The sequence below is a fragment of the Vipera berus genome (assembly GCF_964194415.1).
Source record: "Vipera berus genome assembly, chromosome: 9".
In the NCBI taxonomy this organism is placed as follows: domain Eukaryota; kingdom Metazoa; phylum Chordata; class Lepidosauria; order Squamata; family Viperidae; genus Vipera; species Vipera berus.
Window position 1 is genome coordinate 5,699,093 of NC_138212.1, and position 19,273 is coordinate 5,718,365.

General features: G+C 42.9%; 2 protein-coding genes across 2 annotated transcripts in view; one reads left to right on the top strand and one right to left on the bottom strand.

Annotated features, from left to right (window-relative positions):
* The window catches only part of LOC308672494 (interferon-inducible GTPase 5-like), a 192,051-nt gene that overhangs the window by 56,175 nt on the left and 116,603 nt on the right, over positions 1-19,273 (bottom strand). The window lies entirely within an intron of this gene.
* Positions 10,178-18,182, top strand: LOC308671859 (phospholipase A2 inhibitor gamma subunit A-like; the record flags this gene model as incomplete). The annotated part of the gene is made up of 4 exons (XM_081334342.1): positions 10,178-10,367; positions 13,252-13,404; positions 16,864-17,004; positions 18,040-18,182. Coding segments are annotated over 4 exons (627 nt in total), but the record flags the coding sequence as incomplete, so codon positions are not given.

Consider the following 19,273-nt stretch of genomic DNA (forward strand, 5'->3'; position numbering starts at 1 on the left):
ATCTGATAAAGAAGGCAGTTACTCTTAGGGAGAGGCAGTTACACAAATCATCTTTTTGCTCTTGCTCTTGATAGTGCTTGAACCTCAAGTCAACTGTCCCAATGGACTTCATTGTCCTGGGATGCATTGGACTCACCTCAATTAAATGCAATGAAAAACTGGTTTCCTGCTGGGATTCTGAAAACCGGTGTTTGCCTATAACTGGGAAGAACTTAGGTAAGAACAGACTCAACTTCAAATTACGATTTGAGAGTGGGAGGCCAAGACTTGAGAAATCAGGATCTGGGAGCAGTTATTTGGAGGCTTCTTGAACGGAAAGGAGTAGAAGACATTCACCTGTGTTGTTTCGTTCTGTCTTACACAAATGCCTCCATTCTGATTGGCTGGTGGGCGTGTTGATGAACACGAGGCTTCCCCAATGACCTCCTCTCTGCCTTCAATGGCGTATGTTCTTCTGGGCTGCTGGGCTGCCTGCTGGGAAAGGCTGAAGCCTGGTGGTCGTGTTTTTTGACACGTTCATGCAGAGATATCCATAAGGTATGGCCAAAAAAGTCAAGAAGACAGCCAGAACAGTGGACTCAAAAACCAGGCAGAGTTTTTGATCCCACCATGAAGCAATCTTGGCTTTTTTTAAACCACACTCTGAGGACCCCAGGCTTAGTAAATGGCTTTTAAAATAGGCACCTCACCTTTTTTGTTTCTCTGTTTGATTTAACTGTGCAGTTGACAAAGGTCCTGACATGATTTTTCCATTTATTTTAATTTAATTTATGTGCCACCCATCTCACTTTGAGATTGAGTCCGAAGACTTGTGGGAACTGAAGTTCACCTATCTGAAACTTCCTGAGGTTGTGAAACACTGTTTCCAAGATCCCTTGCAATTCTGATGATGAAGATGATGATGATGATGACCATAACATTGGGCACAATTCAACTCCCTTGCTTAGTGGTGGAAATTCGCATCCCAACGGTGTTTATAATTTGAGGATTTATTTATTTATTTATTTATTTATTTATTTATTTATTTATTTATTTATTTATTTATTTATTATTTAAATTTATATACCGCCCTATTCCCATAGGAATCAGGGCAGTTTACAGGGAAAATTTAAAAACATAGCATACAAAAATTAAAATCAGTTAAAACTATTAATTAAATTCCAGTCCCTGAAATTAAAACTAAAACCCAATTAAATTAAATTAAATTAAAACCCCTCAGTCTGGGCCAAACAGCTCGAAGAGCCAGGTTTTCAAGTCCCGGTGAAATGAGCGAAGGTCGGGGGCAGTCCTGAGTTCCGTGGGAAGTTGGTTCCATAGGGCTGGTGCGCCCACAGAGAACGCCCTTCCCCTGGCAATAACCCGCCGGCATTCCTTAACCAGCGGTACCCTGAGAAGGCCCTCCCTGTGGGAGCGCACAGTACGATGGGAAGTTGATGCCGGCAGCAGGTGTTCCCTTAGATAATGATCTGTACTCACCTATAAACTTTTATCCGAGTTCTGTGATGTTCATTTAGGTGTTGTTGTTTTTTTAACAGTAGCCAAATATAGATAAATGGCTTTGCTAGCATTCTCACTGTGCTAATATTAACTTTGGAAGATGGGGACATGGGTGTAAGACTAAGGATTACACCACACTTGCCTAAAACGAATGAAACCCTCATAAGAAAACATCATGATTCTGGAAAGTCTGATACCACATAGATAACTGACTATTAATATAGATACAGCCTGTAAATTATTACAGAAGTTTAAGAGTGGACTCAGGGCCTATGTTTCAATGGAAGCCCCCTGGAATAGTTTGCAGAGGCTGGAGATCCCATGTTAAAGATGCCTAGAATCCTGCTTAATGAACTAACCCCATTTTCTGATGATGGCTGTTACTAGTAAGCATCACCAGCAGTCCTCAATTTACGACCACCATCGGGAGATAGAATTCCCATTGCTAAGCAAGGTGGTTTTTAAGTGAGACACATCGGAACCTTTTTTTGTCACAGTTAAATATTTAGATATATTATCTAAGATATATTATCTGTTGAGGTCACCTTCTTGGAATGGAATGGAATAGAAATGGAATGGAATGGAATGGAGTAGGGTAGGGTAGGGTAGAGTAGGGTAGAGTAGGGTAAGGTAGGGTAGGGTAGGGTAGGGTAGAGGAGAATAGAATAGAATAGAATAGAATAGAATAGAATAGAATAGAATAGAATAGAATAGAATAGAATAGAATAGAATAGAATAGAATAGAATAGAATAGAATAAGAGGGGGGCTCTTGGAACTCTAGGGGAAGGTTTTTCCATGGGGCAGGGGCTGCCATAGTGAGCTTCCTAGGTTCCACCAAAAGACCCTTTTTAAGAAAAAGGATGTGCCTAGAATACCCAATCTGATAAAGAAGGCAGTTACTCTTAGGGAGAGGCAGTTACACAAATCATCTTTTTGCTCTTGCTCTTGATAGTGCTTGAACCTCAAGTCAACTGTCCCAATGGACTTCATTGTCCTGGGATGCATTGGACTCACCTCAATTAAATGCAATGAAAAACTGGTTTCCTGCTGGGATTCTGAAAACCGGTGTTTGCCTATAACTGGGAAGAACTTAGGTAAGAACAGACTCAACTTCAAATTACGATTTGAGAGTGGGAGGCCAAGACTTGAGAAATCAGGATCTGGGAGCAGTTATTTGGAGGCTTCTTGAACGGAAAGGAGTAGAAGACATTCACCTGTGTTGTTTCGTTCTGTCTTACACAAATGCCTCCATTCTGATTGGCTGGTGGGCATGTTGATGAACACGAGGCTTCCCCAATGACCTCCTCTCTGCCTTCAATGGCGTATGTTCTTCTGGGCTGCTGGGCTGCCTGCTGGGAAAGGCTGAAGCCTGGTGGTCGTGTTTTTTGACACGTTCATGCAGAGATATCCATAAGGTATGGCCAAAAAAGTCAAGAAGACAGCCAGAACAGTGGACTCAAAAACCAGGCAGAGTTTTTGATCCCACCATGAAGCAATCTTGGCTTTTTTAAAACCACACTCTGAGGACCCCAGGCTTAGTAGATGGCTTTTAAAATAGGGGCCTCACCTTTTTTTTTTCTCTGTTTGATTTAACTGTGCAGTTGACAAAGGTCCTGACATGATTTTTCCATTTATTTTAATTTAATTTATGTGCCACCCATCTCACTTTGAGATTGAGTTCGAAGGACTTGTGGGAACTGAAGTTCACCTATCTGAAACTTCCTGAGGTTGTGAAACACTGTTTCCAAGATCCCTTGCAATTCTCATGATGATGATGATGATGACCATAACATTGGGCACAATTCAACTCCCTTGCTTAGTAGTGGAAATTCGCATCCCAACGGTGTTTATAATTTGAGGATTTATTTATTTATTTATTTATTTATTTATTATTTAAATTTATATACCGCCCTATTCCCATAGGACTCAGGGCAGTTTACAGGGAAAATTAAAAAAACATAGCATACAAAAATTAAAATCAGTTAAAACTATTAATTAAATTCCAGTCCCTGAAATTAAAACTAAAACCCAATTAAATTAAATTAAATTAAATTAAAACCCTTCAGTCTGGGCCAAACAGCTCGAAGAGCCAAGTTTTCAAGTCCTGGCGAAATGAGCGAAGGTCGGGGGCAGTCCTGAGTTCCATGGGAAGTTGGTTCCATAGGGCCGGTGCGCCCACAGAGAACGCCCTTCCCCTGGCAATAACCCACCGGCATTCCTTAACCAGCGGTACCCTGAGAAGGCCCTCCCTGTGGGAGCGCACAGTACGATGGGAAGTTGATGCCGGCAGCAGGTGTTCCCTTAGATAATGATCTGTACTCACCTATAAACTTTTATCCGAGTTCTGTGATGTTCATTTAGGTGTTGTTGTTTTTTTAACAGTAACCAAATATAGATAAATGGCAGATAAATGGCTTTGCTAGCATTCTCACTGTGCTAATATTAACTTTGGAAGATGGGGACATGGGTGTAAGACTAAGGATTACACCACACTTGCCTAAAACGAATGAAACCCTCATAAGAGAACATCATGATTCTGGAAAGTCTGATACCACATAGATAACTGACTATTAATATAGATACAGCCTGTAAATTATTACAGAAGTTTAAGAGTGGACTCAGGGCCTATGTTTGAATGGAAGCCCCCTGGAATAGTTTGCAGAGGCTGGAGATCCCATGTTAAAGATGCCTAGAATCCTGCTTAATGAACTAACCCCATTTTCTGATGATGGCTGTTACCAGTAAGCATCACCAGCAGTCCTCAATTTACGACCACCATCAGGAGATAGAATTCCCATTGCTAAGCAAGGTGGTTGTTAAGTGAGACACTTCGGAACCTGTTTTTTGCCACAGTTAAGTACTTAAATAGGATAACAGAGTTGGAAGGGACCTTGGAGGTCTTCTAGTCCAACCCCCTGCTCCAGCAAGAGACTTTATACCATTTCAGACAAATGGTTGTCCAATCTCTTCTTTAAAAACTCCGGTGTTGGAGCACCCACAACTTTTGGAGGCAAGTCGTTCCACTGATTAATTGTTCTAACTGTCAGGAAGTTTCTCCTTAGTTCCAGGCTACTTCTCTCCTTGACTAGTTTCCATCCATTGCTTCTTGTCCCGCTTTCAGGTGCTTTGGAGAACAGCTTGACTGCCTCTTCTTTGGGGCAGCCCCTGAGATATTGGAACACTGCTATCATGTCCCCACTTGTACTTCTCTTCATTAAACTAGACATACCCAATTCCAGCAACTGTTCTTCATATGTTTTAGCCTCTAGTCCCCTAATCATCTTTGTTGCTCTTCTCTGCACACTTTCTAGAGTCTCTATGCCTTTTTTTATATCATGGTGTCCCAAACTGGATGCAGTATTCCAGGTCTGGTCTTACCAACCAGATTAAAGAATTTGAGTTGTAGAATCTAATAAGGGGGCCTCTGCCCACATCCTTTGGAGCATCGTAGCCATCAAGGTGATGTGATATAGCCAGGAGGTTGCTAACATTAACTATCTGCCATATCTTCAAGGCTTGCCTTGGAGGGGCTGTTCTTTAGCAACAACCAGGGGACACATGGGACATTCTGTGACTTAATGGATGGCACAAATAGTTGATTGGAACAGTTCCCAATGTATAGAAATGACATTGAATAAAAATTTGCCCCCTCCTCCCCACAACAAAGTCAAGGTTTTCCTTGCGTTTTTGGAAAAAAAAACACACCTAGATTTGACCAGCCCCGTGCAATCTGGACAACGCTGAACTAAATTCACACTGGCCCCGGTAGATGCGTGGATGCCCTCCATATGTGGGACAAAATACCATCACTGAATTGTGACTGCAGGGCTGGAAGACAAACTATCTAACTAACATGAAGTGCCAAAATAGAAACTATAATGGAGATTTTGCTGATTTCCCGGCTGTGACAAATGAAGTGAAAATTATATCTGTAATCTAGACAGATATTTACATTTTGGGTTTCATATTTTGTATTTTTATCTCCGGTGTTTTTATCAAAAAGTGATATGAATGTGTCATAAGGTAAATAAGTAGCCCCTGAGTTGAAGTGAGCCCCCACTCTTCTAGTCTTCCCGAAGAGCTTTAAGACCTGTCAGTTAGCATGGGGGAGGTCTAAGAGTGTGATATAATTCTTAGACCCCCATGGGTACAATGTCTAGGACAACTTGCCATGGCCAACTTGCCACAGGACAATTTGGTTACTATTATTATTTGGTGACCATGTTTTTGTCAAAATTATTGTAACTCTCATATTTCTCGGTTGACTTTCTTTACGATTATTATTGGCCATGGTTCCAGTAAAATTAATTTCACTTTTGTATTTGCTGAATGGTTCCATGGAGAGTTGTCCAGTGCCGAGTTGGCTGCATTGAGTTGGCCATGGAGAGTTGTCCATGCTGAATTGGCCACCACTTGGCTGCATTGAGTTGGCCATGGAGAGTTGTCCATGCTGAATTGGCCACCACTTGGCTGTGTTGAGTTGTCCATGGAGAGTTGTCCATGGTGAATTGGCTACCACTTGGCTGCATTGAGTTGTCCATGGAGAGTTGTCCATGCTGAATTGGCTACCACTTGGCTGCGTTGAGTTGTCCATGGAGAGTTGTCCATGGTGAATTGGCCACCACTTGGCTGCATTGAGCTGTCCGTGGGATGGCTGATGACTTGAGGACAGTCCCTGTATCTTGCTAAATTTTTAGTCTTGTTAACTCTGATATTTTTTTACTTGTAATTTTGTAAGTTTTTGCCTTATTTTTAACTTTGTCTTCCACTTGCATTTAATATCATTTTAATATTTGTTTTATGAGGTTGTTTGGGAAAAACCCAGAGTCATTTACGTGAAATGGGCAGTGTAGAAATTTGGTAAATGAATAAATGAAATCAAGGCCGTCCTCATCAGGGGTCCTGACCCCAGGGCGACTCATCCCTATGAGTCCTTGCTAATGTTCTTTTGTGCCTGGAGCTCTTTGACTAATGGTGGTGCCTCTCTGGTCACTGACCTCAGCTTGGTTTATCTTTGGTTGGTTCCAGGACTAAACAGTTACATGGAAGTTTGACTTGATGGTTGTTATTGGACTTTGCTTAAGAGGGAGATAAAAAGGTAAAATCCAATGGCTCAAGCCAATGACAACAAAAAATAAATGTGCTTACAAGGCTATGTCCTAAACATTGCAAACTTTCTAGATGGTCACCTAATTTGATCACTTTGTGTTTGCTTTTTGATTAGTGGGCTGGCCCTAAATTATGGGGAGGGGTTTCCCATTTTAAAACTTGTGTTTGTTTCATGTTGTGAAGAGTCTCTGGTTTCAGCAGAATCCAGAACTTCACTGAGGTCAACCTGTCCAATCCAGCTCTGATCTTCACCAAAGAGCCATGAATTCTCTACAAACCATCTGCCTTCTTTTCATTTTCGTAGCCAGAGGTAAGGAGATGACATTGCAGAATATCTTGAGGCAAATGAGTTCTGAGACTTCAGTTGCCTTATTTTTAATGTTCTCAAGTTTTCCATATTCAACATCATGCCATCTGCTTGGATGCAAGCAGAAATTTATGTAGTCATCTGGAAGCAGGGATGCAATGCTATGCAGGCTTCTGTCTGTACTTAAGCAAACCTCAGTTCCTCATAGTTCTTGTCCCTCAGTCTTGACAAGTCGGAAACCTTGAAGAGCTGAATTTTGTATAGGCACCCTTATGTGTAATATGTACCTTCCTACTACTGCTATCACATCCAGTTCAGGCTTAATACCTAAGTTTTACCTTACTTAGGTATTACCTAATGGTTGCTGGAACTGGGTATGTCTAGTTTAATGAAGAGAAGGACGAGGGGGGACATGATAGCAGTTCCAATATCTCAGGGGCTGCCATAAAGTAGAGGAAGTCAAGCTATTCTTCAAAGCACCAAAAGGCAGGACAAGAAGCAATGGGTGGAAAATAACCAAGCAGAGAAGCAACCTAGAAGTAAGGAGAAACTTCCTGACAGAACAATTAACCAGTGGAACAACTTGCCTCCAGAAGTTGTGGATGCTCCAACACTGGAGGTTTTAAAGAAGAGATTGGATAACCATTTGTCTGAAATGGTATAGGGTTTCCTGCTTGAGTAGGGCGTTGGACTAGATGACCTTCCAACTTTATTTTTATTATTATCTTTTATTCATTAAACATGAACCTCAGTCAACTGAACATTCAAATTGACTGGCGCTGATGGTTGACACGGGTTGCTGCCAGCATCTAGATATCAACCACTCCAAGGTCCCTTCCAACTTTATTATTATTATTATTATTATTATTATTATTATTATTATTATTATTATTATTATTATTATTATTATTATTTATTACCTTTCAAGACTTGATTGCAGCTTAATGACTGATAACTATCCACTAATATTTTCCACTTACTTGAATTGTATTGGACATAAATTAGCTTGGAGTTTACATGTATTATTTAACAACTAATCATTTGGTTGGAAAACGATAAACATAGACGAATAGTGTCTGGGTCTGTGACCAGTTCCTCTGGATAAATTGGATGTATTTAGCTTCCAATTCCAATTCCATCTTCCAATTCTCAGTCCAGTGTAACTGATACCATTATCTTGTAAAGTCTTAGAAAGAGCTGAAGAACATTGCAGCTTCTTTGATGCCATTGATTTATTTGTCTAGGGCAGGGATAGGCAACCTTGGCTCTTTTATGACTTGTGGACTTCAACTCCCAGAATTCCTGAACAAGCCATGCTGGCTCAGGAATTCTGGGAGTTGAAGTCCACAAGTCATAAAAGAGCCAAGATTGCCTACCCCTGGTCTAGGGAGATTCTCAGTCATCCAGGTCATGGTTGTCCCGAAGGTGGTTTTTCAGGAGGCATTGGACTTTCTTTATTTTTCCTTCAATGTGTTTTGCTTCTTCATCGAAGAATCTTCTTTAGTTCAGCATCAGTTCATAACTGAAGGAGCATCTTGGATAGGAAGCGAAATGTCTCCAAGACAAAATAAAGAAAGTCCAGTTGCCTCTTGAAAAACCACCCTTGGGACATTACTTCATTTGTCTTATTCATGTACTTCTGAATGGGGCCAAGTGATGTCACATCCACTGTGTCATCTTGCTCATGGCATAAATGTTCTCTAACTCGCTGAGGTCATTACATGATCGGATGGCTGCAGAGATTAAACCAGGTTATTACAGCCATAAAGCCAGAAACAGTAAAATATCCAATTGTATGCTACTTACTTACATACATACATGTAGAACAAAACAGAACAGAACAGAATAGAATAGAAAATCTTTATTGCCATTGTGTATCTCACGACAAAATTGAATGCACTGAGCATGATCTAATGATGAACAAGAACACATATAATCAAATTAATTTGAAAAAAGTATGATTGAAAAAGATGAACGTATCCAAACAAATGAGGGTACGATGTCGCTATTTGTTTAGCAACCACTTCATCTTTATTACAGCCAAAAGGATGGCCCTATTAACTGTTAAACAGAAAAAAAGAAAAAGAAAGAAAAAGCGCCTCGCCACTAGTTAATACAGTCCTATTAATGTCTGGATATACTCCCCTGGCATGTAGTAAATCATGGCATCTGGGTTGGGTTTTTTTGCAATCTCCTCTAAGTTAGGCTATAAATTATTAAATTATTAAAGAGATTTTACTGTGCAGAGGATAAAGAAATCTGCTCCTTCTTCCTGATAAAAGCAGAAAAGGACAGAACAGACCCAAGTGTTGCAGTGATGTCATGATGCTTGCGGTGTCATCATGGCTTCGACCAGACGTCTCTTTTGCCCTCTCTGGGTGACCAAATTCTATAAGGTTATTTCCTACCACTTCCACTTGCAAGGGTATAACTGACCCTGTGGTCTTCTGAATGGGAAGCACACACCTTACTTCTGAACCAATGTCCCCATATCATCTCTCCTGAAATGACCAGTCTTTCGCCTTGCTCTTTAGAGCATTTCTTGATTAGCAAGTTGAGTTCCATTTATATTATTATTAACAACAACAACAACAACAACAACAAAAGTCTAGATAGTGGACATGGCAGTGCCTGGAGACAACAGAATAGACGAGAAAGAACTGGAGAAGATAACAAAATACAAAGACCTACAAACAGAAATAGAAAGACTGTGGCAATAGCAATAGGCGCCTTGGGTGCGCTCCCAAAACAAATGGAGCACCACTTGGATGCCATTGGCACTGACAAATTTGCCATCAGTCAATTCCAAAAGGCAGCCTTACTAGGAACTGCTTCCATCCAGCGATGCTATCTATAACACCATCAAACATCCCAGGTCCTTGGTAAAGACTTGACAGGTAGACAGAAATGTCAAATCCAGTCTGAACATCTGGCTGCCTGTGTGATGATCAATAACAACAACAACAATGACAACAACAACAATAGAGTTGGAAGGGACTTTGGAGGTCATCTAGTCTAACCCCCTGCTCAGGCAGGAAACCCTATACCATTTCAGACAAATGGCTGGCCAGTCTCTTCTTAAAAACTTCCAGCGTTGGAGCATTCACCGCTTCTGGAGGCAGGTTGTTCGACTGGTTAATTGTTCTAACTGTCAGGAAGTTTCTCCTTAGTTCTAGGTTGCTTCTCTCCGTCGAACACAGTCCTTCAGGAATTGGATTCCTCCCCAGTAATTGATCGCCCCCGCCATTTCAGAATATTGAACAACTCTGGGGAAGGCAGGAGACAATAGAATTAATCAGGTGCACGCTTTTGTTTTTTTCTTTTTATTTTTTCCAGGAAACTCTATCTCGTGTGACTATTGTCATAACGTAGGAAAAGATTGCGATGGTTACCAAAGGGAATGTTCTTCTCCAGAAGATGTATGTGGCAAGGTCTTCCTGGAGCTTTCGTCAGGTAAAACCACAGTGACAACCCCCCCGCCCCCCCACCCCCACTCATTTCCTTCCAATAGAATGAAAATCTTCTCTAAGGTCCCCTTTCTTGACGGAGTAACTTTCTCAAGGAGGGTTTGTCCTGGCAACTACACGTGTAGCACGGTCCTTCCCTGTAGAGGCTTGTTGGGAACAACGCAGAACAGTTTCCTTTAACCTGCATTGTGGATGTTTTTTTTATTTTCTTTTCCCATTCTGAACTAAGGCTTGGGGTTCCCCAGGGGCTGTTGCCCCCACCCCAGACTTAACCTGACCAGGTTGTCAAGGTTAACTGATTGCTGTTGCACCGGGGAAGTTCCCGCACTCCGAAGAACTTTAGAGGAAGATTTAGCCGCCATCTTTCTTCACTTTCACTTGTTCCGCACTTTCACTTTAAGTTTATAAAGTCCATTAAGCTAGAGAGTAAGAATAAAAGTCCTCTTCACCTTAACCTCCTGTACCGCTCTGCCTGCTCCTTTTACTCTAAAGTCTTTCCTTCTGGCAGGGGTGGTCGCAAACGCCTGGCTCCGCTCCAAAAATCCCGGAGCAGAGACGCTAAACAGCTGGGAGCAACCCAGGCTACGGGGGAGTTCAATCCTTCAGCCGCCCAAGCTTTCAGCTCAGGCGGCCCCGGAGAACTCAACCCCTACCTGGGGCCTCACCCCCTCCTCTTCTCCCAAGGAGGGGGCTTCAAATCCACCTAAACAGCTGATCGGCGCTGTTTTAGGTGGAAAAACTCAGCTGTGAAGCGGACAGCCCGAAACGGCTATCTTCGGCGCCGCGCCGCCACTATTTCCTGCTGGTATGATTCCCAGCAATTTCTGGCTTAAGCTAAATTTCTCCCAGGAGCATCATTCTCCACCGTTCTGTAAAAAAAAAAAGAAAATATTTTGGAATTTCCCACAGAGAAGATTCTGAACAGATTCCAGAAACCTTCAGTTTTCCACTGTGATTCTGACCATAAAGAGCACGTCTGGGGCTCCCAAATGGAGCTTTTACAGGCTATAAATTAAACGAATTCTAAGATACATTAGAAAGCAAGGAAGTAAAAGAATAAACTCTCAGAAATAAAAACTTCTTTGCACCTGCCCAAAATAAAGCGAAATAATGGTGGGGGGGGGGAGGGAGGAAAGGAAAAACCCACAGAAAATAGTACAATGAAATAGTCCAAATTCTCTTCTGTAGTATAATAATCAGAAGCAATTATTTCCCCCAAATCTGTGTAATATTAAAAAGGAAGCTGAATCTGGCCCTCGTAGTCTGGGCAATTTATTTACTAATTATGGCTTGAGTGCACACAATAAATTAATCTAGGCTAGCTACAGGCTTGAAAATGTATTTGGGCACCAAACTAGATGGGGAGTTTGCCTCTTATGGCTGCAGTAAATATGGGGCAGACTCAATAGCAATAACACTTAGGCTTATATACCGCTTCATGGTGCTTTTATACCACTCCCTAAGCGGTTTACAGAGTCAGCCTATTGCCCCCAACAATCTGGGGGTCCTCATTTTACCGACCTCGGAAGGATGAAAGGCTGAGTCAATCTCGAGCAGGTCAGGATCAAACTCCTGGCAGTGGGCAGAGTCAGCCTGCAGCACTGCATTCTAACCGCTGCGCCACCACGGCTCGTAATACTACAAGATACAAAAAATACAAAAGGAAATAGTAGGAAAATAAGGGAGGGAAAAGTGTGGGGCAAAGGGGGAAAAAAGAACGAAAAGGCATTTATTTCCGACTCCCTTTGGTGCAGTAGAATAAAATAATAACATCAAACCTCAAACATTTCTCTTTTACATAACAGTATAAACTAGCCATTTCTATAACAAGTCAGGTGTTTTTTTTAGTGCTGTTCGAACTTCGAGCTGTCACTAAAAGAAGGGCAGTGTTGTGATTCAGGGTCAGCCTGTGGGTTCGGCAGTTGGGTCGGACGAATCAGAGGAGGAGAGGGGTGTTGAAGACCTTGCTGAGGGGGTTGAAGATCTTGCTGATGATAGCCCTCAGGCAGGCCCCTCCCACTTGGTCACCATGGAGACCCAGCTGTGTGAGCCTGACAGTGTGGATGAAGATGACCCACAGCTGGCCCTGTTCAAGGACGCCCGACGCAGGAGGCAGTCAAGTAGGAGTAAACAGAGGAAGGCTGTGGGGCTTCTCGGAAGGAGGCAGAGAGAGGCCACGCCCTGAACTCTTTATAAAGGGAATGTTTGGGGAGGGCTGGTTTGCTGAAAGCAACCGCTCAGATAGTGTTTCAAAGCTCCTGTATCTTGGTACGTGTCTTGTTTGTTTTTTGTAGTAATAAATTTGGCAGACGTCATTCCAGCCTCTTGCCGTTTATAAAGGGGTTGCCTTTCTGCAGGGCCGGTAGCAGGCTGGTACAGAACAGGCTGTAAACCGGGGACCATCTGTATTGATTAATAATATTGATTCATAAGACAATTGGCATATAATGACCAGTGTCTGGTGGAGAACACCTGGGGTAGACAAGAAACATCTTCTTCATGAGGACTTCATAAAGCTTGTATCAGCTATAAAAATGGTTAAACCAGTAACAGCCTTGGGAAGGGAGCTTCCAAAACTCCCCAACTGCTCTCGGGGTTTATTCAAATTAAAAGTTGCCCTCACTTCTTCAGGGATGATAATAGCAATAAAGGAGCGCAGGGGACGGTGGTCTGTGAAATTTTTCTCGACTTGTAAATAACACGTACAGTAGATATTGGGCACTTGCATTTGAGTGTTGGCTATTGCTTTTAAAATATATTTTTGGTGGTGTGAGTTGTACGATCTTCTGGAAGCATAACCTGTTATCAAATCAACAGCTCCACCAAGTTAACCTCTCCTTCCTTTTTTTTTCCTTCCCTCCTTCGCACAGCATCAGTGTCAGTCCGAACTGTGCATAAGAACTGTTTCTCATCCAGCGTCTGCAAACTTGGGCAATTTGATGTAAATATTGGGCATGACTCATATATCAGAGGAAGAATCAATTGCTGTGAGAAAGAACCGTGTGAAGACAAACCATTTCCTGGTATGTTTTGCTCAGAAGGACTAGGATCCTGATCTCCCAACATGCTCCCTATTTCAGAGGGTAATGTAGGCCAGGGGAGTGTAACTTGTCTTTCTTCCTGCCCTGTCAAACTTCCTCCCTCACCACCATCTAACACAGGGGTGTCAAACTCAATTTCATTGAGGGCCGCATCAGCATTGCGGTTGCCCTCAGGGGGCCGGGTGGGTATGGCCAGGGTGGGCGTGGCCTACTGGGTGGGCGTGGCTAGAGTGTGTATGGCCTACTGGGTGGGTGTGGCCAGCTCTACATCGTTCGCATCAAGGGTGCCTATGGGGGCCTGGGCAGGAGTGGGACAGATCTGAGGGTCTCTGGCAGGAGGGTCTCTGGGCCAGGGCCAAGGCAGTGGAGGCCTTTCCCTCACTGTTTCCAGGATGGCTTCGCGGGCCACATGAAACCACTTCGCGGGCCGGATCTGGCCCCCAGGCCTTGTGTTTGACATGTCTGATCTAACAAATACACACTGATTTTTGTCCTTGCTGACAAGCTTTTACGTTTGGTTTTGTTTTTTAAATCCAATTTGTCAATGTTGGATAAACGTAGGGTTGACCTTGATTGAATGGGTTTAGCTTCCCTCATGGACCTGCGGTTTAAGAGTTACTCTTCCGTAAAAACAGCAGGTCATGAGACTTAACCAAGCTTGCAAATTAACTAAAGTTGCAGAAGTGGTGAAGCTGAGCAGTTTGATCTGAGAAAAAAAAATGATAAAGACTAAAAAAAAAAAAGACTAAAACCTAATGTGGACTTTTATTGAAAGAAGAAGAAAAAAACAGACGGATGATTTGCGGGTTAAAAAAATGAGGCGCCCAGCTTTAAGATGATAGATAAAGGTAAAGGTAACGTTTCCCCCGCACATGCGTGCTAGTCGTTTCCGACTCTAGGGGCCGGTGCTCATCTCCGTTTCAAAGCCGAAGAGCCAGCGCTTGTCCGAGGACGTCTCCGTGGTCATGTGGCCGGCATGACTAGACGCCAAAGGCGCACGGAACGCTGTTACCTTCGCTGTTACCTTCCCACCGTAGTGGTCCCTATTTTTCTACTTGCATTTTTACGTGCTTTCGAACTGCTAGGCTTGATGGTAAATATGAGGAATTCTGGGAGCTGAAGTCCATACGTCTTCAGGTTGCTGAGGTTAAGAAAAACGGCTTTCTACTTTGCTCCAGGGTTAAAGCCTGGCAATTCTCAGATGATCAGGCTAGGCATTGCTTCCACCCCCCAATTTTGAAGCTGATAAAAGAGGGGAGAAAATTGAATTTAATTAAGGATCTTCTGGAACTTCTCAAACGTCTTTAGAAACAGGTTGGGGAGAGCTTCCCTTGTTGTTTGCTTTTAAAACACAGTGAAGCATAATCTGCACAGGTGCTCCTCCAAGTAGGGGCAGCACAAAGATCTAAAAAGAATTTTGCAAGCCGGTTTGAAGCATCTTCAGAGAACACATTCTCCACGCGCAGAGGGTGGTGTCACAGGGAAACTGCTGAATTAGCATCAGGAAGACCCAGGTTCAATTCAGATGCTAATATTCCCTGGGGGACTTAAACCTGGTCACTTTCTCTCAATCCCACCCATCTCACAGTGTTATTTTGGGAGACAATTGGAGGAAGATATCCTGTGTATATCCCTTGAATGAAAGAGCGGAATACAAAGGGGGGGGAATAAATAAATAAGAAGGACAGCAAGGGTTCTGCCTTGCTTGGCATCTATCAAGAGTCTACTCTGGCCCACCTAAAGAGGTTGTGTGTGAGGGCAGAGATGTAGATAATCTTTCCTTCCCCCCCCCCCACTTTCAGGAACTAAAAATGCTTGAGCAAAGTTGGAGTAGCACAAAGGACTTCAATGAGCTTGATAAGGACATTTTCAGTTCATTTCAGGGCCAAATGTTGGACAAACATTCTGTTTGCACAAGTTTGCATGCTCATTCTGGGAAGCTCAACTGTTTGATGGACTGATTGCGTGCCATTCCTGATTCCTATTCCCTGATTCCTAGGGTCAGGTGAGAGACAGAACATCAGGGAGAAAATTCTATGTGTTCTTGATAGGATCGAACTAGGTTATCCAGTTCTTCCCAATCTCAACTCCAGCCATTCCTGGTAGGCAGGTACAAGACTGTCTCTTTCTTGTTAAGCGTAACCATGAGCAGGAGTACTAATGACCAGATGACCATTAGCAGGAGTGTCTATGGAGATTCTCAGTCATCCAGGTCATGGTTGTCCCAAAGATGTCTTGTTCAAAAGGCAGCTGGACTTTCATTGTTTTCTCCTGAAGACATTTCGCTTCTCATCCAAGAAGCTTCTTCAGTTCTGACTGAATAGTGGAGGGTGGAAGGATTTATATTCCTTGCACTCTTTCTGAGAGTCGTTGAGGCCACTTGGAAGTTTATCTGTGCCCTCAGGCTCTCCTGAATAGTGCAAATGGGTGTGGCACCATCTATCTCCTGTTTACAACACAGTCCTTTTCAGCAGCTCCAAGAAGGCCCCATGCCCATTTGCAATATTCAGATAACCCTGAGGGCACAAATAAACCTCTAAGTGCCCTCAATGACTTTCAGAAAGAGTACTAATGACCAGGTGACCGCAAAAGGGAATATCTATGGAGATTCTCAGTCATCTAGGTCAGGGGTAGGCAACCTTGGCTCTTTTATGACTTGTGGACATCAACTCCCAGAATTCCTGAGCCAGCATAGCTTGAAATCCACGAGTCATAAAAGAACCAAGGTTGCCTACCCCTGATCTAGGTCATGGTTGTCCCAAAGGTGTGTTTTTTTTTGTTTTTAAAGACAACTGGACTTTCTTTTGTTTTTCCTTGAAGATGTTTCACTTCTCATCCGAGAAGCTTCTTTAGTTCTTTTTTTTTTAAGAACTGGAGAACTGAAGAAGCTTCTTGGATGAGAAAAACAAAGGAAGTCCCGTTGTCTTTTTTTTTGGGGGGGGGGAAAGCACCTTTGGGACATGAGCAGAAATACGAAGGGGGTGGAAATTGTATTGGGTTAATGTTTGGTAAGTGAGCACCTGTTACTCGTCCCAGCTTCTGCCAACCTAGCAGTTCGAAAGCACATAAAACTGCAAGTAGAAAAATAGGGACCACTACGGTGGGAAGGTAACAGCGTTCCATGCGCCTTTGGCGTCTAGTCATGCTGGCCACATGACCACGGAGACGTCCTCGGACAAGCGCTGGCTCTTCGGCTTTGAAACGGAGATGAGCACCGGCCCCTAGAGTCGGAAACGACTAGCACGCATGTGCGGGGGAACCTTTACCTTTACCTTAATGGTATTCCAAAGTTTACAAAGCATCGTAAATGCATGCATTTTTGAAAAAGTTGACGGCAGACTCCACAGAATTCCCAGACCTTTGTTTGGCATGAGTGATCTTTTTGCTGATCTTTCACTTCCTTTTTTGTTTGTTTGTTTGTTTCGTTGTTTTATTTTGCAGGACTGCCCCTCTCCCAACCGAATGACTACTATTGTCCTGGCGCCCTTGGCCTTTTTACGGAGGACAGCACTGAATATACAGCGATTTGCAGAGGGACTGAGAAGAAGTGCATTAACATCGTGGGACACAGATATGAAAATTGTAATTCCTTTTTTTTTAAGTGATTGTGTGGGCTGCAGCAATCATACAAGGCATGATGCTGTCAGTGGAAGCTGAAATGGGCAAATGATCAGAGACACGTCCACCCACCCACTGCACTGCAGAATAGAAATGCCCCCCCCCAAAAAAGAACCCACTTTATTTTGCAATCTTTGGCAACAAGAGAAATAATGGTGTAAAGATATTTTTTCTAAGGTGTAAAGGCAGCAGTTATTGGGTCCAAAGTCGAAAATTCCATCACTGTGTGGTATATATTTGCATAGTGATTACATTGCTTTACAAGGTGGCTATAAAAGTATGAAGCCAAGGTGGGGGTGGGTGTTCACACAACATGCTTAATGTGGTAATTGGCGGGGGGCGGGGGACATAATATCTTCAACTAAGTGAAGGATGCTGACATAGCTCCCTAAGCCTCAGCTTTCCAAACTTGGCAACTTTAAGACTTGTGGACTTGAACTCCCAGAATTCCTCAGACCCTTGTCCTAAGTCAGTGTTTCTCAAGCTTGATAGTTTGAAAATGTGTGGATTTCAACTCCCAGAATTCCCCAGCCAGCATAACTGGCTGAGGAATTCTGGGTGTTGAAGTCCATACATTGCCAAGTTGCCAAGGTTGGATCAATCTAGAAATAGGGAGAAATTTCCTGACTGTGAGAACAATTAATAAGTGGAACAGCTTGCCTTCACTGGAGGTTTTTAAGAATAGATTGGACAACCATCTGTCTGAAATGGTATAGGCCAGGGGTAGGCAACCTTGGTTCTTTTATGACTCGTGGACTTCAACTCCCAGGATTCCTGAGCCAGCCATGCTGAGGGGAAAGGGAGAGGTTTCCAAGCTGAGCCACGCTGGCTCAGGAATTCTGGGAGTTGAAGTCCATGAGACATAAAAGAGTCAAGGTTGCCTACTCCTGGTATAGAATCTCCTACTTGAGCAGGGGGTTGGACTAAAAGACCTCCAAGGTCCCTACCAATGCTGTTATTCTGTTTTTCTGACTCGCATCTTGTTGGTTATTTCTGCAGTTCCTGGAGACATTGCTTATAATATCAAAGGCTGCGTTTCTTCCTGTCCGCTGCTGAGTTTGAGGAATTCAACCCATGAAGCAAACAGAAATTATCTGCAGAAAGTTGAATGTAAGGACGCCTTCGTATTTGCAAGAATCTGAAGGCCAGCAATTTCATCCAACAGAACTGGGGTCATTGAAATGACTCTGAATGGAAACCTATAGTTTTAAGTTGTGATTCTTCCTGCTGATTAATTCTTAGAATTAAAAAGAAAAGAAGCCTACGGGCTGGGTTGGATCTTCTATTTGTGTTTAGTGTTATTTTTACTGTTATTTTAATTTTAGTTTTGGCTTTCTTTCCAGAGAGTGTCTTTGGAATGGTTATATGAAAGCTAATCTTTGATGAAAATATAAATTTCAGTTGTTTTATTTATTTGATGGATTCATACCCTCCTTACCTATGCTGGCTGGGGAATTCTGGGAGATGAAGTTCACACATCTTCATTGACAAACATTGCTCTAGAACAGGGGTCTTCAAACTTGGCCCTTTTATGACTCGTGGACTTCAACTCCCAGAATTCCTCAGGCAGGCATGCTGGCTGAGGAATTCTGGGAATTGAAGTCCACGAGTCATAAAAGGGCCAAGTTTGAAGGCGCCTGCTCTAGAAGCTCAAGGAGATGTGCATAGCACTCCCTCTACTAATTTTTTCCTTACAAAAACAACCCTGTGAGGGAGATTGATTGAGAGAAAGCAAATATCCCAAAGTCATTCAGTGAGCTTGTGGTAGATTTCTGCCCACATCAACACAGGGAATTTATTGGATAGTGAACACATTCATGGCCAACTTGACGGGTGAAGGATAGTCAAGGACTAGGGATGCTGGGACTTGTAGTCAACAACATTGAAGGGTGGTCTAGGATGCTTATTGTGTTGACCATCAGGGCCAAAGGTGGGCTATGTCTATGTTGATAGAGTATCTACTGTATGTAACAGGAGGTCTAGCTGGGAAGAGAGGAGAAGATACAAGCTACAGGGTGGCATAGCCATCCATATCAGACCGGTCAATGAAGAATTTGCTGTTAGGCATGAACAACCAGACTCACATGTGTAGAGTTCAAACTAGCTACTTTATTCTTCTGTGCCTATTGTGCAGGAATCTTCCCAGACTGGCAAATTCACCTCAGATAGACTAGATAAGGCTCAAAAACATTCAAGGGGCAGAGACACCTTGCCCTCTTTTGTTTACGTAATG